Genomic DNA, 23,903 nt, shown 5'->3' with positions numbered 1-23,903 from the left:
GATGGGACTCCGCTCTTGCCACTTCTGGGAGGTTCAGAGGCGCACTTCCATGACTGTTGATTCGGGAAAGCTGAATGGGTTTGGGGTGGGGGGGTTGGGGGGGGGGGGAGGCGATGTATCACCCCGTTCTCATAATGCCACTAGTAAGGAAGTTTGCTATTCTGTGTTTTCTTGTTTTTTGGTTTGGGTTATGTAGGAGTTGTTTCTTCTATTGGATCTGTGTCCATTATCCCTTTTTGTCCGGTGAGAGCCTTGTGAGGGAATTGGAGAACAGCAGAGGTGTCGGGTGGGAGAGGTTGGGGGGAGGGGAGCAAGTGGCCCAAAATGCAGTAGATTGCTTCATCCAGCACTTTTGGATTCATGTGATGTGCTGTTGAATGTGTTATCTTGGAATGGTAAAGGGTTGAACACCCCCAACAAGAGGTCCCAATTGAGGAAATAACTCGCCGACCGCCATTACGATGTTGTTGCACTGCAGGAAACGCACTTGAAGATGGGGGAGGGACACCGCTTACGACACAAACAGTTTCCCCAGATTTTTTTGCTTCTGCGCCAACGAAACACTGTGGGGTGGCCCTCATGTTCCATAAGGCGATTCACTTTCAGGAGACTGGATCCAAGCAAGATAAGGAGGGCAGATACTTAATGATAAAAGGTAACCTGGGGGGGCCAGCAGTGTACAGTAGCTACTGTGACACCCCTAACAGTGGTCAAACCCAATTTCTTATGCAATTCCTGGTTGGAGGGATTTACGGAAGGCGACATCATCTTGTTGGGTGATTTTGACTTAGTTTGGGATTTAGCGATGGACATGACACACGCGCAGAGATCACAGACCGGCGCTTTTACGAGATCTGTGAAATCTGCCATACACCGCATGGGGCTCTTTGATGCCTGGTGTGCCCTCAAAAGTTCAGAGAAGGATTACACCTTCTTTTCTCATTCTCATTGATCCTATTCCCGAATAGATTATATTTTTTTGAGCAAGCTGCTGCAACAGACTCTGAAATCTGTGATCATCCACCCAATTGTTATTTCGGCCCACGCCCCTGTGGAGATTATTCTGGAGTGGTGGTCCCTGTCCCAGCCTTCTGCCCGGCGCTTGTACTTTCCCAATGTTCTAATTTGAGACTCTGTGTCGCTTACTAAGCTGCGGAGGGCTATCAGGGAGTACTTACGGCTTAATGGGGGGGGAATAACGCCTCCCCCTACAGTTTGGGATGCTTTTAAAGCGGTCATCAGAGGCACGTTCATCTCCTTGGCGTCTGCACTCCTTAGATTAAAGTACGAGGATCAGCATCTTTTGGAAACTGAACTTCAAATAGCTGAACGGGCCCGTAAGCTTTCCCCGTCCTGGCAGGCCCAGAGGAGGGTGGTCGCTGTTAAGGGTAAATTACAATCTATTTATGCAAATAGGGCGGAGTTGGTACTGTTGAGGCTGCAGAAAACCCACTATGACAAGGGTAACAAGATAGGCACTTCCCTGGCGGGACAACTGCAAATTAAGCAAGCTAAGGATTATATAGGACAAATTACTGATGAGCGCAGGGAACATTTTTGAGGGGGAGGGAAGCCATTGGCGTTCAGAAGGTTCTACGCCCGTCTTTACCAATCAGACCATCTGTCGGCACAAATTCAGAGAAGTTACTTAGACGGTGCCCAGCTCCCGCAGGTCTCAAGGGAGACGAATGAAATGCTTGAGGCACCGTTTACAGTGGAGGAGGTACAGGAGGCTATAAATGCACTTCCCCTGCACAAGTCCCCTGGCCCTGACGGCTTTACTGCTCACTTTTATAAGTCTTTTAGCGCGGAGCTGGCAGGACATCTTACAGCACTGTTTAATCATGTGAGGGGGAGGGGGCGGTGTCCCTCTCTATGGCGGAGGCTCTGATCTCACTTATTCCCAAGGCGGGAAAGAACCCCCAATTCTGTGCCTCGTATAGGCCAATTGCCCTACTTAACCTCAATGCCAAATTATACTCTAAAATTCTGTCGAAGAGGCTAGAGGATGTCATGCCGGAGCTGATCCACCCAGATCAGTTGGGCTTCATCAAAGGCCGCCAAATGCATGACAATCTGCGTCAGTCATTCGTTTGATGAAAAAGGTGTCTAAGAAATAGGTTCCGGCGCTTCTGTTGGCGCTCGATGCTGAAAAAGCGCTCGATAGAGTGGAGTGGTCATTTCTGGTGGCCACCATGCAGCGATTTGGCTTTGGGGAACAATTCATTGCAATGGTAATTTGTGTCCCACATCCCGTATCTTGGTGAATGGAGTGTTTTCCGATTTTTTCGATCTGTCGCGGGGTGCGAGGCAGGGATGCCCTCTATCCCCCCGTAGCTCTTTGCGCTCAGTGTGGAGCCTCTTGCAGCGTGGATCCAAGCATGCCCCACCTTTCTGGCCATTAAAATTGGTGCTGACTATCAAAAAATCTCACTGTTTGCGGGCGACATTTTGCTGTTCGTCACTGATCCTTGCCCGTCACTTCAAGAACAATTGACGTCCTTCAAGCAGGCTTTAGAGTAAATATGGGGAAATCCTATCTTCTTAATCTGACAATGCCTGTTCCGGCAATGGCCCTGATACCCTCCATGTTTCCGTATACTTGGGCTATAAAAGAGATTATTTACCTAGGCGTTAAGTTGGTTCCGAGAGTGTCCGATTTGTTCCGAGCCAACTGCCCTCCCTTGCTTAAGTCAGTGCATGGTGACTAAGATATAGTCATCCCTTTGGCTTTCCTAGTTGGGGCGTATTAATAGCATCAAGGTGAAGGTGCTTCCTCGCTTTCTTTATCTCTTTTAGAGCCTACCCACTGATATCCCGTCGGAATTCTTCTCGGAGGCCTGGGCGTTGTTCACCAGGTTTATTTGGCAGGGGTTGAGGGCTAGATTATATTACAAAGTGCTTATCGCTCCCCGGGAGGGGGGTGGTTTGGTGCTCCCTGATCTCCCCCGGTATTATTGTGCGCCTAAGCTGCGTGTCTTGGCACGCAGCTCCCTCCAGGAGTCCGATAGGTTGTGGCTGCATATGGATATGGCGGTGACGGGAAGGACTCTGTGGGATATTCTGTGGTGGCCCAAAGAAACACGCCCACAGAATGTTTAACGTAGTACCCCCACTGCCACCACCCTCAAGCTGTGGGATAAGGTGACGAGGTTATATGTGATTGCTTCCTTTCCTTCACCACATACCCCCATTCACTTCAACAAGGCTTTCCCTCCCGGGGAATCTGCGGCCCTTCAATCGATGGAGGGAGTGTGGGTGCTTGCAGATTGTAGACTTATTCCACGGTGATCAGATTAGTTTGTTTGCTAACTGCTGAAGAGATTTTCATCTTCCACCGTCCGAACACTTTCATTACACGCAACTGGTGCATTGGGTCTCGCAGCCACCCGTGAGGCAGGCAGCCACCAGGGAGCTTCTCCCGATGGAGTGTTTTGTGCAGTGGGGAGGAGTGGAGAGGGGCAGTATATCTCAACTGTACCACATATTGACATCAGTGCATAGGGCGCTGATCCATAAACACATCCCCTTTTGGGAACAGGTGTTGGGCGCTTTGGTGAGTGAGGAGCATTGGCAACGCCTATTCCATGATATAATCAAACACAATCGTTCGATGGGCACCAGGGAAGCACACTATAAATTGCTCTACAACTGGTACCTCTGTCCGGAGAAACTCAAGAAAATATACCCCCGGGCGTCTGACAGGTGTTGGTGGGAATGCCCAACTATACACCCTTTCTGGACTGATATTCTCTCTCATCTGAAAGAGATAATGGGCTATCCTGTGCAGACAACACCCGAGCACGTCCTGTTGGGCCTCCGAGCCCCAGAGCTGGATCATCAATCACGGGGCGACCGAGCCATTATGTGGCTGGCGCAGGGAGCAGCAAAGACCACATTAGCGTCCTTCTGGAGGAAGGCAGACCCACCTCCAGTGACCCTGTGGTTTTCGAGATTATGGTGGGGCCTTGCCATGGAGCGTCTAGCTGATAAAATGGACCGCTCACGCAGTGGATTTTACTTTATTTGGGACCTCCTGGTCAGGTTTCTCTCATGGGGCCTTCCCCTCACAACTTGTAGCCCCGGTCTTCGAGCACTGCATCTCTTTCATATATAGAAGCTTCGGGCGGAGGGTGGTTATGTGGAATTAGGGATGTGCCTTCAGGTTCGGGAAGGGGGCTCTCCGTTCCTTGGCTTTTAGCTTCGACTTGACAATTGAAGGGATTGGACACTTGTTTTTGTTGTAAGGTTTTTGTACTTTGCCTATGCAGATATCGTGGGAGAGGGTTGGGTCCACCAGGGGAGGGTGAATAGGCTGGCCGTTCGTAGGTGTTTTTCTCTGATACAACCCTTGCTTTGGAAAGGGGGGGAAACAGAGGAATGAGCACACAGTATGGTGGGACGCCTGAAGTCTGATGTACATGGGCATGTTTATTTTCTTGTACTGAAATATTAATAAAAACAATTTTACAAAAAAAAGAAGATACATTTACTCCAATTCATCAAAAACACCAAGTGCTTGTTAGTGTCCATTTTACGTCAAGGTTGTTGTGTGCATGTCTTAAACCCCACTGGTGAATGTCATTCTTAAACATGCTGAGCTTTATCCAGCAGACCTGACCAATGACAAAATTCAAATTTCCCCTATTCGGCCAATTCTATGGGAAGGATATCAGTATCACAGCTCCAGGAGTTTGCTAATACCTATGACATCATTGACTCTAGGTAGGCTGAGTTCCCCTACTATATAGCAAGGAGAAAGTCAATGTCTACAGACTTGATGAAAAGTGAGAAAAGGGAGCTGGCGCAATGTGAGTGCTTGTTCATTTAGCTTTCAACGTGGTCCACTATAAAATCTTAACGGAAAACTGGAGAAGGGTGTCAAAACTAATTTGACCAATGTGTATTATTTTTTGACCATTCAGCAGCACTCGAAGTGGCATTACACTGTAAGATGCCTTTCGTAGAAAATGCCTGTGGTGGGGTTTCAGATTCTTCACCATGATTAAGTTGAATAATTGCGCACAGGGAGCCAATCAGTCACTTCACCTCTCTACATTTGTTGTCCCTTTGTACCTGTGATGTCCAACACAGATCATCATTGACCCCTTGCTTAGCATTAGCCTGCTTTACCTCTTTAAACTCATACATTTATTCATCATTCATTTAATTAATTATGGAGCTCATATGCAAGTCTTGACCAAATTTGAATATAGCCTCCATAGCATACAGAATTACATTTTCAACTGTCAGAGTTGCAGACTCTTAGATGGCACCAAATTCAAACTAAATGTGCCTATTGATACCAGTGGTAGGAGCATCAATTCACAACTAGCTCAGGTCCATCTGACCAGACATAAGGGTGGCTTTTTCAGTCTTGTGTCAAAAGTTAATCAACTTGGAGTGCTCCCTGATTGTAACTAGTTGTGGCTTCGCCTGCCGCCCCGCCCCCCCCGCCCCCAGTCGCTGTGGTGGCCAAGGCCAGTTTCTCCTATTTCTGACTTACAAAGTATATCTTTACCAACTAAGTCTATACAATTTTTCTCTTCAACATCAACTAGTCTAGCAACAAATATCTGGTCTTTATCAATACACATTTCAGTCCACTCCGAATAAAACACTTATCAGCTTGCCTTACCAGCGGACAGCACAGAGAGATTATGAGTTACCAACTCCTGTGAGCATGGGCAGAGCTACGGTCTCTTGCCCTAATGCCTTCAAGTCTTTGTTTTACACACAGCTCCTTCTGTGATCTGCCCCTGAATCAGTTACTGATTCATATATTGCTTTATTATTGTGTAGTAACATGTTTAAAACAAAGAGGGAGTGGCAAGTCTTACAGGTCTTCTACTCATACCACCTATTCATGTCTCAGCATCTAGGATGTGCCTATTTTGGTGGTCGGATACTCACAAGGCTTATTGTTTTTGCAATCTTTGAGGTTATCTGTACTTCTTTTTATGTGTACACAGGGTTGATGTGTGCTATTCATATGTCCCAAACATGTATGTATTGCTGCCTGCTATTTATTTTGTATAAATCTAGCAATGTGCCATTGGCCCTTGCTATTTGTGCATTTAAGCTGGAGTCTTCAACATATTTATTATGTGTCTTCTTGTTCTAGATTATTTATTTCCAAAAAAACATACATATATAGAGATTTTATCAGAAGTCTGTTTAAATTGTCAACCTCATTTCACTTCTGCCCGCCGCAGCACAAAGCATAGTGCAGTGGGCCAGCTCATTTTACCCATTGACTCATCATTTGGACATTTGGAGTGTCTGCACAAAGCTTTTACACATTGTTAACATTCACCTAAAATAGCTGCATCCTCTTCAGTGACAAAGCTGGTTGAAAGTGTGCTTTTTTACATTATTTGTGTTTTCATATTTTTAATGAAAAGGTATTCATTTTACTTGCACTTCGGGTGCTGGCATTAGAAATTGTTTAAGTGATATTGTAGCATTAGAGTTGCATCCAATTTGAGTGTTTTGTTGGATGTGATACCTTCTTCACAAAAATATAATAATAAAACACATGCCACACCGGAATGACATTAAAAAATAAGCGTAAGAAAAACAACCACATCAGAGAATGTTTTTGAACATTACAAACACTCATTCCAACCACGCAATGGCCATATTTAGGTTTTGGGTGGAAACATGTGTGCCTGCTATAACAAAAAAAAAACAAAAAAAAACACTGTACCGGCATGCCAAGGCCAGACCTATTTACTTTACCCCTGCTTATTTGAAAATATGTTGCTGTCAGTGATTTACACCTTTTCGGTACCCGACCCAGTCCCTGTGTTACTTGCTTCTTTGGTTTGCTGTGCATGTTTAGGTATCTGAGGTACAGGTATTGCTTACCTGCTGTGTACCTGTGACCATGCAGAGCGACTGGATGGGACCACATGTTTCAAATATTTCCTTCACATATTGCAGTGAAAAGAGGTCATTAAATGGGCCCGCATACACCATCGTCATCTCAGCAAACTGAGTTCTCATCTGTAGCAAGACAAATAAATCAGAAATATAATGGAGAACTGCTAAATAAAATAAAAAAACAACATATCAAACATTTCCTGCCCAAATACATTGACCAATACAGAAAAAACAGTCAAATGCAATTTACAGTTTCACTATAGCCTGCTGCTGGGGCTATACCAAGTGTTCAAGGCCCTGAACCGGAGTTTTAGGCCCGAGCCACAGACGAGAGCCTAAAATGAGGGAGAGGACCTTTAACAACTGGTATAGCCTGTGGCAGAAGAGCTTGAAGGCTAACAGAATATTCCACCCACTGACGGTAGAATGTTCTAAATAAAAAGGGATAAAAATAAAGACAAACATTAGAATGTTGGAGCAGAAGACTTATACCAGCCATTATAAGCCTGAGCAACTCCATTGTCTTCAATAGAGCTCTAAACATTCCAATGTTCCAATAAAATAATGTGCAAGGCTTTATAACAGAACTCTGAATAATCGCTCAATTTAGGTGAAAATGTTCACTGTTTGTTGACACATATTATTGTGGTGTTTAATGGTCTTAAACCATTGCAGAAGCAGTTAAAATCAATGAAGTGACTACCTATTTCATTATATATTCACGCCTGCAATCAAGGGAAAAATGTCGACCCTTAAAGAGGTAGTGCACACAAATGTTTTTTAAAGTGGCACTTGGGAATCTGGTTTTATTGACCTCTTGGAACAAATCTGCATAAAAAGATTTGGTGGAGATACACTGCCTGTAGAACAATCAACTGTGCAAAATTTCCTTCCCTTCATTTACATTGCATAGCCTCAAAGAAGAATTGGCAACAGAAAATGTCATCTGAATTGTCAAAAACATCTACAGTTTTTTTTTAAAACAATTCATTCAGCTGCTCTGAGAAACATCATTAAATCCCTGCTAACTCCAAACTTTACTTATTTTCCCAAAATCTGTCACTCATGTCACTTGTTTGATTTAGCAGACTAACTCAACTCATAAACTGTGCCTTTTAAGGGGATTACTGGGTGGATAATACCACAAGGGAGACGGCACAGATGTTCAGTGATATTACCGTTATGGAAACGGTTAGAGCAACTCTTTGCACACATAAATCAATCTGAGGTTGTGCAAGAAGGATTACCTACGCCCGCAAATGTCAGATCCTGATTTATAGAATCTGCATATTGTCAAAAAGTAAATCATTAACTGGGGTGGATGGTGGTCCATTACAAGTAATAAAGTAACGATCTTGTTAGGTCCAGTTAATGGTTTCAGTAATTTAAACATGAGCTCAACCCCAGGTAACTACGACACAAAGCAGGCAGGTTTAACTTTAGGAAATGTGTAAAGCATTTAGAAGCATCAAACCAGCTTAAAAAAACAAACAAAAAAAAAAATACATACACAACACAATAAAAAACTGATTCCGAATTAAAACAACTGAGTAAAATGTAATGACAAAAATGGACACCAAACCAACAACAATCCAGTAAGGGGAACTAGATATACGAAATTTGGGTTTTGAGTAAAAATACACCAAAAAGCGCCAGTGGTTGTCAGTGGTTATGGTAGACCTGGACCTAGGTGTGATTTCAAGCTGATCGCAATGGAGCGCTGGTCAGATACACTAATCAGGTTGGACCCAGTCGGAAGTTCTATCTTTGGACTTAGTCTTTTATGGAAGCCAAAGTCCTTCAGCAGGGCAAGGCAGCAAGTGGTCTATTGTGGAAAAGCGCTTTGTGAGGTTAGATAGGCATTTGACAAAGTCTTGGTAAAGCTGTGGGTTTTGGTTGGAAAAAACACAGAACAAGAAAATTCTAATTTCATGCCCAGGGAAGTCCTCGATCTGGTCAAATACTTTGGCATTTTTGACCAGTCAAACTTTCTACCTTCAGACAACCTCTTTTTTGGCACTTGGAATCCTCCAGCGGGGCACGGCAGCAGGCTGTATTTAAAGAAGGCTCTAAGTGGCAGGACACCTCTCTGCGAGGTCCAGCTGAACTGGATTTGCTGCTGTGGATAACCTCTGATCCCCGAGTGTGGGAAGGGAAGGGACAAATATGTTTATTCAGCCCAGTGACAATCCACCTTGGGCAACTCGGCATGGCAGGTTTGTCCCAGTCCTCCAAGATGCCTTAGGACTAATTTTATTTAAATCCCTGCTTTTCAGAAATGCTAGAAGTCGTCCAGTTAGGCACAGTCAGGGGACCCATGACCTCGGGAACAGCACTTGCAAGTCAAGGCTCAGTCCAGCAGAGGCCACCAGTAGGGTCCAGGTCAGCTCCACTTGGAACTGGTCAGCTGGACTCTTGAGGACAATGCCTCTTGTAGCTTGTTGTGGCCCTGTTGCTTACACATGGAGTCATACAACAAACCCTTTAAGTATACTTCTTTGCCCAGGGTAGTAGCAGCTGCAGGTCCAGCTCTCAAGATCTCTTCAAAGGTCTCATACATCAGGTGCAGTCTTTCTTCTGTTCTTCCACAAATCCAGCAGTATTCTTAAAAAAAAAAAAAATGTGTCCTATGGTGCCACATTCATGCCTCGCACTAGCTTATGGGTTGGGGTTACTCCTGGCCCCTCGCTAAATAATATGGGACAAGTTCCTACGGGTAAACCTACCCAGGTGTGCAACAATTACAGTGTCTTACTGCAAACAAATCCCACAGCTCCCTATACTCACTAAATCCAAGATGGAGAAACCTTTCTCCTCTTGTGTAGAGCATTGGTACCCACACTGAGAACTGGGCAAGACAACGAACAGTTCCTTAATCTTTGGCCACTCCAAACCAGTTCCAGGGGCAGCTTTGCTCCTAATTGAGTTCAATGGCTGCCTGACTGGTAGGACAAAAGAGGCACAAGCAGACGTCATCTGACATCTGCTTGTGACCAGGGAGGTTCTTTGAAGCAAATTAAGTTTCTGGCCCCTGCCCAAGTGGTCTTTCCACCAGAAGAACAAAAGACCTTCCCACACCCTGTCTACTGTCTCTGCTCTGGGAGTAGATTTCACACCTCATCGTGGCCACCCATCAGCTGATTGACCGTAAATTAGCCTCTACCTCTCTTTAATTTATTAAAAATCTGACTTCACAATTGAGTCGGGATTTTAATAAATTTTAAATCTCAGTCCTTGAATTATTTTTCTAGCTGCTCCGTAGCCTGAGATAGTATAATTGCTATTTAGTATTGCTTCCTATTGTTTCTCTATAGCTTTAAGATGCTAGTCAGTGTAATGACATGTTAACTTTAAATGGCTACATGTCCTTATTTAAAATATCATGCACCCTGCCTTGAGGGATACATGGTTTACATAAGGGTGACATATTCATATTTAAAGACAGGTTTTCTCTCAAGTTGCAATTTTAAAACTGCAGCAGCCTGGTTACAATGGCAAGCCTAGAGTCATGTTTGTATCACCCCGCTTGTAGATGGCGGAGTAGTACAGTTGTCCATAGGTGGCATTTAACCTTCCATGTCGTGGGTGTACTTTAGGCACTACATACTATGGCCTTGTGGAAAAGTTAACGTCCATGTTGGTTTCAGCATATTTCAATATGTTTTAGGGGTAACAGGAACATGCACTGGGGGCCTGGTTAGCAGTGTGCCAGTGCAGAGTCAAAAATCCAGCAGCATCAGTCCACAAAAAAATGGGGTGACCATGCAAGCAGAGGTACTTTCTCACTCACTTGCAGATATCTCTAAGCACAGATGATAGTAGCAATGAAAAACACTCATCAAGTAATAAGACTTTGCACTGTTATAAGGTAAGGGGTCAACCAGTGTAGTACCAAAACACTTCCCTTTGCCCAGGCTAGCACTGCTAATAAACACAAACAATAGGCATTCTAGAATGCTTGTTTGATGAGGTCAGCTGTGGTTTTCAGAGGTGTTGCAACAGCTAGCACCGGAAACCCCTTTAAATAAAGGGAATAAGAAAATAGGAGTTTCCAAAGAAGGGTCAGGGGTAAGGTCATTGCAAATACTGGGAACACCCACACAGTCTAACATTATGATCATTCACAAACATGCTCAACCGTCTTTCCAGTCTCAAGTGTACAACTAAGTAATTCTAGATGCTGGTAAAGGATTTCTTCACACAGAAAAATATGTCCCTGCAGAGAAAAAGTTACAAAAATATGATGCAACTGCACAGTCCCCTTAACCCTAAACAAACAGAATGTGTGCCTGAAACCAGTCCTGAGAACACACACATTTTCATCTGGAATTCAATAAAGCAAGATAGAACTGATACTCAAAATCTCACTGAGGACACACTATAGAAACACATCAGCTATTTAACTTGAGTACCAAGACTTCATCAAGATTACAAATGACTCCTAAAAGTAGAGAATACTGTACTTTACACTCAAAGGGCAAACCTAATTATAATAATTATTCTGCTCGCTTTGATTTGTTTTTCTGTGTTCCAATGACCCTGCCTCCCCTAAATTAATATTGCATGAAGTCCAGTCTTACATAAGTTCCTCTTGTGGGCAGGTACAACCTACAGACTCAAACTTAGTCAATCTAAAGAAAAGGTTGGATTGAAGTGCCACAATCCTGAATTGTATCACTCCACAGCAATGCTATAGAACTTCAGACTATCAGCAGACAAGAATCCATCAGCCTCCTGTGTGACAAAATTAATGTTTTTCTCCTGTATAAATCCATTTAGGTACGATCAATAACATGTGCAAGGATTTTTTTAAAATGAGGAGTGTAACATATAAATATGAATATTACATTCTACAGAGCAAAGGCTATTGCTGCAGGGAGACGCTTTAAAATCACAGACTAACAATAAATGTTATAAAGGGAAAAGTAAGGACAAAGGGTCATTCGAGAGTAGGTGGTTTTCAGAATGAACAAAGAAAGTGGCAAGCACTTTCACTAGTTATGGAAACGCTCGAGAAGCTCGCTTCCACAGCCAATTTGCCGGATTGCTAACAAGGGCCAAAAAAAAGATTCCAACCCTACTACTACAGGGAGGAGCAATAATGTAACTATCTCATTCAGAGCATAATGAATGGATTTTCATTAACCTAACTTTTGTCAAATGGGTGAAGATGGTGAATTTCCATGGACTGCCCCTGCTGTAGCACTTCAAGGAAAACTTGGTAAAGGGAAGGATTTGTTGATCATAAAGGGCAACATGATTACAATACAAAATTAAAGTCTCTGAAGAGTGGTAGTAACCGTATACTTGGTAGTGCCAGGTTAACATAATTACCTTCACAATAATTAAATGTTACCTTTATCACAGACAAATCTATTAAGCATCACTTGAAATCTAGTTATGTAACAGTGAGGGAGGGTAATGAGTTGGCTTAAAAGTCAAACACTAACTAAATATTGTAATACAATAACTCTATACATGTGAAACCAGTACCTCTAAAAAGTATTAGACCTTTTCACAATGAAACATATATTTCTCCCTTCTTTAGATATCTGTTTAGACAGAGGACACCCAAGTATCAATTACGTTTTACTATTACAAATCATATTGAGGCTTCCCAGCAAATAACCATGTTTTTTTTTTTCAAAGTGGATATTTTTAAAAAGGAGCTAGAAGAGAGGAGAGCAAATCAAGAAAATTTGAATGCCTCTTTTGACTCCTCTTGGAGAAGAAATATATAATAGTATGCACAAAGTTGGTTTTATCAAATACTACTTTAAGAGAACAATATATCTCATTTATTCTGTTTTAACATCAAAGAGAAGGGTTTTGTAAATGTCACAAACAATAGGGGTGTAGCAGACAACTGTGGTATCCTTGCTATAAAAAAAAAAGAAACAATGAAGAAACAGTCATTGAACATTAGCTTTGATTTCCGATGCAAATGTAAAGACTTCAATAGATCAATAACGTGGCTTGCAACATGAGCCTCCAAAATACCATCAACCATATCAACATGAGATGAAGTAAACAGAAATTGAAATGGTGACTCCTGCAAACTACATGGTTCCTGTTCTAATGCAGACACCTAATAATTTTAATATAAACAAACTTCCCCCTCACTCGGCCAACCAAAACAGTTAATGTGGACTTCACAGAATGTCAATTTATTCTGAATTTGGAGAAACTACAGGCTCCAAAATATGCCTGATGTGAGCATATGCATAGTTGATTTTGCTAAGTAGACCAGATATTTCTAAGTTCAAAAATCTCAATCTGTATGGGTAGGACACATTCCCTGTTGGGGAATTACATTCATTGACTGAAATTGAACATTTCTAAACAGTTTGAAATAACTTAATTGAGTTACCTTTGCATGAACTTGCTGCATGAGGGAACCTTCAATATTGCCAGCGCCTGTGGAGAACTGAACTATACTCATGGTGTATACAGGGACTTCTTCCCTGGCCTGCTGGAGAACCTACAGAAGACAAAAATGTCACGTTTGTGACCAGTTGATATGAATGCAGCATTCACATCCAAACACAACAGTACTGCATTTACTATACACGTGCTAATTAACATTTAACAAGAATTACTGTATGGCTTAAATAGGAGTTTAATAAGTTGGAGTAATTCCCTTCGGAGTCACAACAGTCACAATAGTAAGGTTATGTACTTTCAGTAAAGCCTAGTCCTTTAACAGTAACCCCTTCAGTCTGAAGTTATATCTTTCCTATGTTTAAGAAACAGAGTAGCAGGAGACTGCTGACTCTTGCCCTAGGGATCTGTAATAAGTACAAACTTACAAAAATCATCTTATCAAGCGACTGGTGAATGGCAAACCAGGTACAACAGCTTTACCTGCATATTCCAAAAATGAGAATTGATCCAGACTAAATTATGGAATGTCCCCAATCGTAAATGACAAGAGTGAGCCGTGTGTATACCTAATTACCTCTTTTATTTTATCTATGTATCATGTCAAACGATTACAAGCAGCCAAAACGTGTTACAGCATGACAAGTATCCGACCATTGATTTCATCAGGGCTGCAAGTTCAATATAAAACAACATCTCAGTTATTCATATTGGTTTAAACGTATCTTCAGCACCACAAATGGGTCACATTTACTCCAAATCTATCGAAAGTGCAAAAAAAGGGAATCCAATTAATGAAATCATCGTTTGCTAGGAAAAAATATCATGTTTCCATGCATGCAATACCAAGTGAAACAAGTATTTGCAAAGCAATGGGTCTCGCATTTCCATCTAGCTAGATCAATTAGCATTGTAAACTCCTAACCGGACTTTTCTTGCCACATAAATTGAAATTGAAAAGTAAAACAGTTTCACATAACTAACTGGACTTTTCTTGCCATATAAACTGAAATATAAACGTTTCACATAAGCGAGCTGACGGCCGCCATAAACGCAAAGCAGACACACAAAGAAAAATAAATGTTCGCTCATAGTGAAACCTATCGGCAAAAGTGCAATTAACTATGTAACAGGGTCGATGTCATGCAAAGCACTCAACTTCTGCCAAGCGAGATCGCACTGCAAAAAAGAGAAAAAGTAGTCCAGAAACCGGACGGAAAACAGCGAGCCTCGTTTGCTTTCAGTACTTGGTCGCTGTGCTCGAGGAGGGTTAAACACCGGAAAAGGCATGACGTATGCAAGCAGATTTTAAAAGGCAAGCTCACAAACCAAAAAGAGACTGATGTGACATGGGCGTGGTTTGAAGCCCAACGAGAGATTACAACACAGATCGGAGTGCTTTGCGCTCGCCCCCTAAAAATGCGTACAAAGTCATATACGGTATTGTTTCATATTTGTGCTAAAGAAAGCAGAATGTTATGGAGAATTCGTGCAGCACGCTTTATAAACTTGTGAGGCTGCAGGACAGTAGAAAGTGTAAAATCATCATAGCTTATCCCAAGTAATGGGCAATGAGATACTCAGACCCAAAACCCGATATATTAGCTATTCTGTGTAACATAATGTACTTAGTCTAGTATCTCTATTTGTAACGTCTGGTACCTCAATTTACTGTAATAGTGAGTCGCCTAGCTGGACTTAACTGTAGTCCAGCTACCTTCAGGGTAATCATTGTTCAATGTGAAACAAAGTTCTGAAGTAATTGGGTAACATAATAATCACCTTCTTAAAAAGTCATTTTGTAAATTTTCAAATATTCTAGCCTCTTTGGCCACCTGAACAAATCTCTGGAATAACTCATTCACACAAAATGTAATACAATGTATTATATGCTCACAAACCCCGAATTTCACTTATCTGCCTCAAAGAGGGCATCAACATAAACCATCTAAATGTAATTTACACAATCATATCCTATTTGCATCTCTGTATCGATCCTGACATTTCATTGAAGAGAACTGTGTCAATGAAGAGAACCAGGCTGTATGCCGGTTGTACTAAGATGCCACGTTGTGTTAATGACAATGCAACATACACATCTCTAAATATAATAACAATGTCATCCAACACCAGGTGTTTTGTAACTGATTGGCCATATCATGATCTAGTTCTATATAAAAATCTAACATAAGCGCAGAAATGCTTAAATCACATCTACCAGAAAATAACTGAAGGGAGTTTTATAATTGTTTTTTTTGGCAATAGCTCAATCACAGTAATTGCTACCAGTGTTAAGGAACTAAGTATAACACATCTCCAAAAACATTTGAACCATACTGGTGTAAGGGACATACCTTGAGTTGCCATACCACTAATGGATTTAGTTTGGTTAGATAGGTGCCCCTGATCCTGGGTTATTCATAATTCTCGTAACCGTATAAAGATCAATCCCTGATAATATCTGAGGCACATAAAGGGCGTAACACTATTATCATCAACAGGCAGGACTACAAAAATAAGATTTTTGCACAGTGGTCAGATCCTATTCCTGCATACTACAATGACTTACATAGTCTGGCTAAACAAAGGTCTAATTAACAATGATAATTTATTTCTGCTTGATTGCAGGCAGACCTAAGTACCTGTCTCTGTACTCTACCTAAAATTCATAAGAAGGCTGCCTTCACTCCTGAAAGGCCAATTATTTCAGGGATATATGCACTATTAGACAGAATCTCAGAGAATGTAGACACCTTTTTGCAGCCCTTTGTTAGAAACGTATGGTCTTACATTAAGGGCACCCAATATGTATTAATTATGATGAAGGATATTGTATGGGTTGATGGCATGTTACTGGCAATTTTAGATGTTGTCTCCTTATATACAAATATTGAACATGAATGGGGACTACATGCTCTGGAACCCTATCAAACAAAAGACAGGTTAATTTCCTAACAGTGGTGGCTGGTGACATTTGAAAGTGGTGGGGCCGTAAAAGTTGGGTATGACTTGTGTAGCGAGCAAGCTTAATGAACAAATGTGAGGTCCAAGGTGAGACTTCCTCTCAAGAACAAAATGAAAAAAGGTTGAAAAAGGGTGCATTTTAAAGCAAATTAATTTATTGAGAAAGCAAGGTTTATAAAGCAGAGGGAACGTATAGTCTTGAAATACCAAACACATTAAAAATGGCCCCATATCTTACTGCACTGATACGTTCAACTGTTAATTTATTGTGCAAATTGTACAGCGCAAGAACTTCAGGCCCTTTAAAGTGTGGGCTTGCACTGCATGCAGCATCAACCTTGAAAGAAAACGCTCTAACCAGGCATCAGCTCCTACAGCTGCTGTCTCCAATCAATCATACAGAAATATGCGCAGACAGATCTTTAAGGGGGATGAAAAAGGTGGGGGCTTGCTAAGAGGGAACATGTAAAATAAAGTTCTGGGATTCCCATAGTCTGCCACCCGGCCTGCATTTTGGTTTCTCTCTGAGATGTTATCGCATCCAGAAATATTACACAACAATTGACATACACCTAAAACCTGACAATACTATTGACTCTGTCAGTGGTTGATAGCTGTTTAAGATAAATGAGTACCAACAATGATTAGTTATAAATAATTAACATTAAAAATGTTTCAATTCCGAAATTGTGAGACTGTGAATTATATATTATTGAAGCCTACAGAAGAAGTATGGCCTTCAGTTGTGTGCTTTATGTTAGATAAGTATGCCCTTTTTCCTCTTCACATCTCATCCAACTGCACATTTTCAACCTCCTCTCTTTCCTCTTCAGCACCTTCTTTTCCCTCTCCCCTAAATGTACTCCCTCGCATCTTCATCATTTTACCCCCCCAAACATACACTGCACTCATTCACATCTAAGCTGTATATATATATATATATATATATCTCATTTTGCTTTTGCCGTTTAAATATTATGACCTCTATGCACCCCTTCGCACACATTTACACTGAATTTGATTTGTATCTGGAATACATGAGCACTGTTCTGCGTGCCCTGCGGAGAGACCAACCCGCTGTCAGGCACTTCGCTTTGCCTTCAGCCTCAGCACCAGCGCTCTCAATCAAAGCCCCTCATAAATAAACACCTGGCACAAGTCAAAGTATGCACTATGCAAGAGTAATACAATGCTCAGAAATACAACATGATGAAACAGCTAACGCTCTTGGGTAATGCAAAATTAAGTAAAAAAGGTGAAATAAGAGGAACTAAACGGCTTACACACATTTTAACTTAATTACTCGCATATCAATCCATGTTTGTGCAATTGATGTTAAGGGCATGAAGACAGGGCTAGTTTTAACATCATACAGCAGATAACTGCTTTTACTTTGAGGACGTATTCCTCCCCTTCCACTTGACTCAGATATTTGGATTCATTTCGCAAGGGAGCAAGAACCCTACTCGTCATTTGGAACAGTTTCACAAGGAAAAAATACAGCAGTTCCACTTCTAAAGGAGCCAGCTGTCTGCAGCCAGGGCCTGGCGTGTCACATTGGGGAGGTTAGCGTGACAAGGGATCTCAGTAAAAAAACAAAAACTAACGTAATATTAGCATTGTAGCACTTACAGTTACCAAAGACAAGGCACTAAATCACACGTGCTTGCATCTACTCCTACTGCATGACAAATGGGGAAAGGGTGGGATCTATGCCTGTTAATGAGAGATGGCTTCCCTCACGCAGGGAAGAAGAGACTGATGCCCAAAATCATGATAAAAGCGTCATTGGCCTATAGTGAATACTGCCATAGACCAGAATGGGAATGAAGGGCTTTAGAGCAGTCAGCCCTGTGACATGCTTCACAATGTAGAAAGCTGATTTACTGCCTTGGCTTCTGTCTTGTGCTTGAAAGCTGGGTAGGGCAGCCAGCCTGGGACAGACAGCCCAGCCGTAAATGCATCAATTTGTTTAGAGATATGATCCTATCTCTAAACAAATCGATCTATTTAGTATTTAATATGTGAATGTGTAGGAATTTCAGAGGGGCATAGCCCCTCAACCCTAAAAGAGAAATCGCCTCTGCTTCCTAGCTCATGATGAGACGCTAATCAATATGACAGATTACATCCACAGGAGCAAAGTTTTTCTTTTTGATGGATCTTGGTACAAACAGTTGCACGGCACAGCGATTGGCTACAGATTAGCTCCCTCTTATGCCAACTTATTTAAAAGCTGGCTTGAGGGTGAGGAGATTTGGGTCCCATGCACACATACATGGGTAGAGAAAATGTAGTACTTGTGGCGAAAGAGGACATTCTGATGTTATGACTGGCACTACAGAAGAATTATATGAATTTCATGCTGACAAATTGCTGTGAGTAGATTATATTATTTACTATGCTTTATACTACTAGCCATAGCACATTCTAGGATGTGGACCTGTAAATTAAATGGAAAAGGATAGAGAATAGAATGTTTTGCAAGGAGTCCTCAGGCAAAGTAATGTTACATGTAAAAAGTTAATATCCTAGGACACAAATAAAATGAAAACCTTATACCTTTAGTGAAATTATTATGGCACATATGAACTGTAGTGAGGATGATGAATTTAATAAGAATATGCAAGACATGGAACAGAGATTATGACAACATGGATATTAAGAAGACACAGGACAGTCATCGAGAGAGTGAAGACCATAGACAGAGCCACAACAGTCATTAATAGTAAGACTAAAAATAAATAAGAAGGACATAGAGGTCATTACATTTATTACCATCTAAAGTAATGGTGCTGTTTGAGGCAATATCCTCCACAGACAGTTGTGGTTACTCACAATAGACTACTCCATTTTTAAGAGCATTACCAGATATGGCATTATCATATCGGAAAGGTGAAACAATCTGGAATATGATCAGCTCCAGCAATACCACTACAATAGCTGGAAGAAGTTGGTTGAATAGGTTAAGTTACTTACCTGTAAATCCTAGTTCTATTCCAGGGGAATCCTCATCAAAGTCATAAGCACTGAATATTCCTACCTAGGTGCGGGTACCCCAGAGCACATATAAACACACATGTATATATACTAAATGTATATGTAAGAAAATTGTGTCCAGAATTATAACACATATACAAGTCATATACATCTGCCTATGTAACCATGCAGCCCATGGTAACAAACAGCCTTAAATGCCCTATTTTCACAAAGTTTTTCTTTAATAACCATGCCAAGCAGAGTTCACATTTCTATAGTGCAGAACAGAGACACATAAAATGCATTAGCAATCTTATGTAGAGAAAAAAACTGTAATGAAAATCAAAGGCATTATTAGCCAATAGGCTGCATCCATATTAACATAGCAGAATAAAAAAAACTGGCAGTGTGCCTTTAAGGCCTGTTTGAAACTCTAGTATCTCACCATGCCTCAGAGGTGAGAGTGAGGTGGCAGTTGGGTTGCAGTTAGGTCAGTACTTTTTATGGTCATAAGAAGAAAAGAATACAAGAAGTATAAACTGCTGTATATTGAGCGTTTCGTCTGGGGAGGTGGGATTTACAGGTAAGTAACTTTTCCTTCTCTTCCGGGGGATCCTCATCAATAGCAATAAGCAATGAATAGGTTAGCAAGCCCATCCCACAGCCCAGGTGCGAAGCAGTATGAGCACAAGCAGTTTACTTGTTCATCTTAATAGATTTCGTAAAGAAGCCTGACTCACTTGCATGTGTGTCTTAATGTCTGAATCTAGACAGTAATGCCTTGTAAAAGTATGTACCGAACTCCATGTTGCAGCTTTGCAGATTTTTGAGACAGGAAAATTCTTCAGAAGGGCTACTGTTGCAGCCTTGCCCCTTATGGAATGGGCTTTGGGTCTGGCAGTCAATTATTTGTTTAGTCACTTAATAGGTAAATAGAATACATGAGACTATACACCTGGAAATGGTTTGTTTTGAGGCAACTATACCTGTTCTCATGGGGCCATAGTTTACTAACAAATGATCAGACTGTCTGATATCTTTAGTCTTATCAAGATAAACCTTTAGTACTCTTTTTAGATCTAAGGTATGCAAAGTTATTTCTGTTGGTGTAGATGGCTTAGAAAAGAATGTCTGGTTAATATAAAAGTCAGACACCACTTTAGGTAGGAAACCAGGGTGGGTCCTCATTACCACCCTACTATCATGAAATACTGTATAGGGTTCTTTAGCGCAGAGAGCCTGGATTTCTCTAACTCTGCAAGCCGAGGTGATGGCAACCAGAAAAGCTGTCTTCCATGGAAAATGCTGTAAAGAAGCTTTGTGAATGGGCTCAAAGGGGGGACCCGTGAGTTTAGACAGGACCACATTCAATTCCCACAGAGGGGAAGGTGTATAAATGAATGGGAAAACTTTTTTTAAGTCCTCTAGAAAATCTTTAACTACAGGTATTGTAAAGAATCATGCTTGAGAGGGTGATTTTCGATAAGCAGTAATGGCTACAAGATGCACCTTAATCGATGAAAACTGCAAACCTAATTTTGCTAGGTGAAAGGGGTAGGGTAGTATGACAAACTCCTGCCAGAGAATTGGATGCAAGTCATTCTGGATACACCAGATGTAGAATCTTTTTGACTTGAATGAATAAGAACACTGTGTTGAAGGTCTTTTAGACTCCTTGGGGATGTCCATGCATTCCTGCGAAAGGCGTAGAAGACCATACTGCAGGAATTCAGGAGCCATGCTGTCAAGCTCAACAAGAGAAGGCTTGGAAGGAATACCTTCCCCTCTAGCTTGTGGAGAAGATCCAGTATGCACTGAAGCTTCCTGTGAGGCTTTTCTGATAGATGGAGGAGATCTGTGTACCACTAATGGCGGGGCTATTACTATTATTCTGGTCTTGGCCCTGTAGAATTTGTTAATTACTGTGGGAATCAGGGGAATGGGTGGAAAAGCATAGAGAAATGTCTCTGACCAGTCTATCAGCAGCTCATTCCCCTTTGTCCCTGGTCAGAGCAACCTGGATGCAAAGCTTCAGCATTTTTTGTTTTTTTTGTCAGCAAACAGGTCTATTTGATGTTACCCCCATTCTTGAAAAATGCTTTTCAAAACATTGTTGTGAAGCATCCAGTTGTGTCTGTCTGAGAAGCTTCAACTTGGTGAGTACGCTTGTGTGTTCTGGAGTCCTGGGAGGTAAATAGCTGTGATTTACAACCTCCTTGCTATTACCCAATGCCAGATGGTCTGTGACTCTGGAGATTGGGGGCTTGTTCAGATAGTGGTGGTTGTGTTGTCCATTTGGACTAGGAGAGAGCTGCCCTTTATGGATGGATAACAGGACTTGAGGGCTATAGGAAGTGCTCGCAGCTCTGGCAAGTTGATGTGGTATTGCTGGTCTTTGCCAAACTACCAGCCCGAGTATGGAGGAAACCCATGTGAGCCCCCCCAGCCCTCAAGAGATGGATCCGTTACAAGAGTTTGGGTAGGAAAGTCCTGATGAAAAAGGACTCCTATTAGCAGATGCTGTTGATGAGTCCACCACCGTAGTGAGTTTTTTCCTCGCTGGTGATAGAGTCAATCTGTTGTTCCACTTGTCTGTAAACTGACTCCACTGATCCTCCAGATTCTCTTGGAGAAGTCTCATGTGAAGTCTTGCATTCGGGACAATGAAAATGCAGGAGCTCATGGATCCCAGGAGTGAGGCTATTTGTCTGGCCATTGGTTGCAGAGTGCGAAGGATGTTGTGACTCTTCTGTTCTATTGATAATAGTCTCTCCTCCGATGGATACACTTTTGCGAGGTTTGTATCCAATGTTGCTCCTAAGTAATGATGCCTCTGCGTTGGAGTCTGTATAGACATTTGTAGATTTACTTGAAGACCGAGATTTCTAAAGGTATTTAATCTGATTAGATGTTGCATTGTCTGGGTGGGCAAGCTGCTTTTCAGTAGCCAATCGTCAAGGTACAGGTAAATGAAGATCTTTTTTTTCCCCTCAGGAGTGCTGCCACAACCGCTACACACATGCGAGGGGCTGACTTCAGAGCAAAGGGTAGCACCCTGTACTGGAAGTGTTTGAATCCTACCATAAAGCTCAGGAACGTCCGGTGTTTCTATGCTACTGGGATGTGAAAGTTAGCATTTTGCAGATCGATGGAACACATCCAGTCCCTCCGATGGAGCTGGAGGGAGATTTGATGGAGTGCCAACATTCTGAATTTTTCCTTGCAAATGTATTTGTTGAGATGTTTTAGATCTAAAATTGGTCTGAAGTCTCTGTTTAAACCATTTTTATGCACAAGGAAGTTACAGGAGTACACTCTTCCCCTTTAAGATGGTGGGACCCATTTGATTGCTCCCTTTTGAAGCAATGTTACAACTTCACCCTGTAAGAGAAGATGTTGATGACTGGATGTTTTTGATGATGCATAGAGCTTTGAAACGTAGTGCATATCCATTTTGTACAGAATTTAGAACCCCTTTGTCTTTGGTTATGGAGCGCCATTTGTCTACATGATTGGTAATACTTCCTACCATTCGAGTGGATGACAGAACTGGGGTAAGTGATTTCTCATTGTTTTTCTGATGTCTTGGATGTAGATGGATTTTGTCTGGCTGCTCCTTGTTCCCTTACTGGTTTTCGGGTTGATATAAGGGTCTGCTCTGTCTTTGTTGTTGTCTTGGGACCCAGTGAGGGGTTTGAACCCTCTGATGGTATGGGACCTCTTTCATTTTGGCCATCTCATCGTCCGCGTGGGACCCAAATAGAGAGTTACCAGTGAATGGGAGGTTCACAATCTGATTCCGTGCTTCCAGCTTGTGGCCTGTTAGGCGGAGCCAAGATCGCCTGGCACATATTCCATTGGCATACCCATGTGCAGCTAGGTGTGAGCTGTCCACAGCCGTGCTAATTATCTGATTGGCTACTAGGCCTCCTTCTTGTAGGATTTATTGGAAATCCGGCCTGTTTTCTCCAGGTAGTTTTTCAACAAATCTAGATAGCGAATCCCAGCGAGATCTGTTGCATCTTTCCAAAAGGGCAGATGCACTAGATACTTTCATAAAAGAAGCGGAGGTGCTGCACATTTTTCTTCCCAATGAGTCTAGCTGTTTGCTTTCCTTATCTGGTGATACTGTTGATGGGGAAGCAACTGAATGGGCTTTTCTGGTTGCAGCTAGAATTGACACAGTCCGGTGGAGGATCGGACCTGAGAAACAATGGGTCTTGATCTGGAGCCTTATATTTCTTGAGAATTCTTGTTGGTGCTACACGTAAGGTTGCTGGGGTGAGGAAAGTGTCCATTACTGGTTGTAAAAGTCCTGGAACCAGAGGGAGTAGCTGCCGTGATAAGGACTAATGGTGCAATGTTTCAAATAGTACTGATGACGATGTTGTAGGCTCAGGGATGTCTATATTACATTTATGAGCTCATCTCACCAGTATTTCATTGAAGGTTTTAATGTCATCCACCGGGGAGACTCTTGCCCGAGAAGTATCTATTAAGACAGGTGAATAGTCTCTAATGGACAACGCAGAGGCAGTAGACCAAGAAGGTGATCTGTATCGATATGTTCAGAGATTTGAAATCTCCTGGAAAGGGAAGCTGATGTAGCTCTAGGTCCTTGAGGCATTCTATTCCTTGTGCATGACCGAGGAGTTCTATGTCTTCTTTGAGGTGAGGAGTGATCTGTAGAAGCA

General features: G+C 42.0%; 1 protein-coding gene across 5 annotated transcripts in view; it reads right to left on the bottom strand.

Moving 5' to 3' along the window:
* Positions 1–23,903, bottom strand: part of REXO5 (RNA exonuclease 5) — a 567,496-nt gene that overhangs the window by 141,544 nt on the left and 402,049 nt on the right. For all 5 annotated transcript variants that reach the window (XM_069210276.1, XM_069210273.1, XM_069210274.1 and 2 more), the window contains 2 exons: positions 13,256–13,366; positions 6,871–7,008 (listed from right to left, as the gene is read on the bottom strand). In XM_069210276.1, coding sequence (XP_069066377.1) covers positions 6,871–7,008; positions 13,256–13,366 — 249 coding nt within the window. The remainder of the gene's footprint in view (positions 1–6,870; positions 7,009–13,255; positions 13,367–23,903) is intronic.

The sequence above is a fragment of the Pleurodeles waltl genome, chromosome 10 (genome assembly GCF_031143425.1).
Source record: "Pleurodeles waltl isolate 20211129_DDA chromosome 10, aPleWal1.hap1.20221129, whole genome shotgun sequence".
In the NCBI taxonomy this organism is placed as follows: Eukaryota; Metazoa; Chordata; class Amphibia; order Caudata; family Salamandridae; genus Pleurodeles; species Pleurodeles waltl.
Note: the sequence above shows the minus strand (reverse complement) of the source record. Positions and strands in the feature narration are given on the sequence as shown.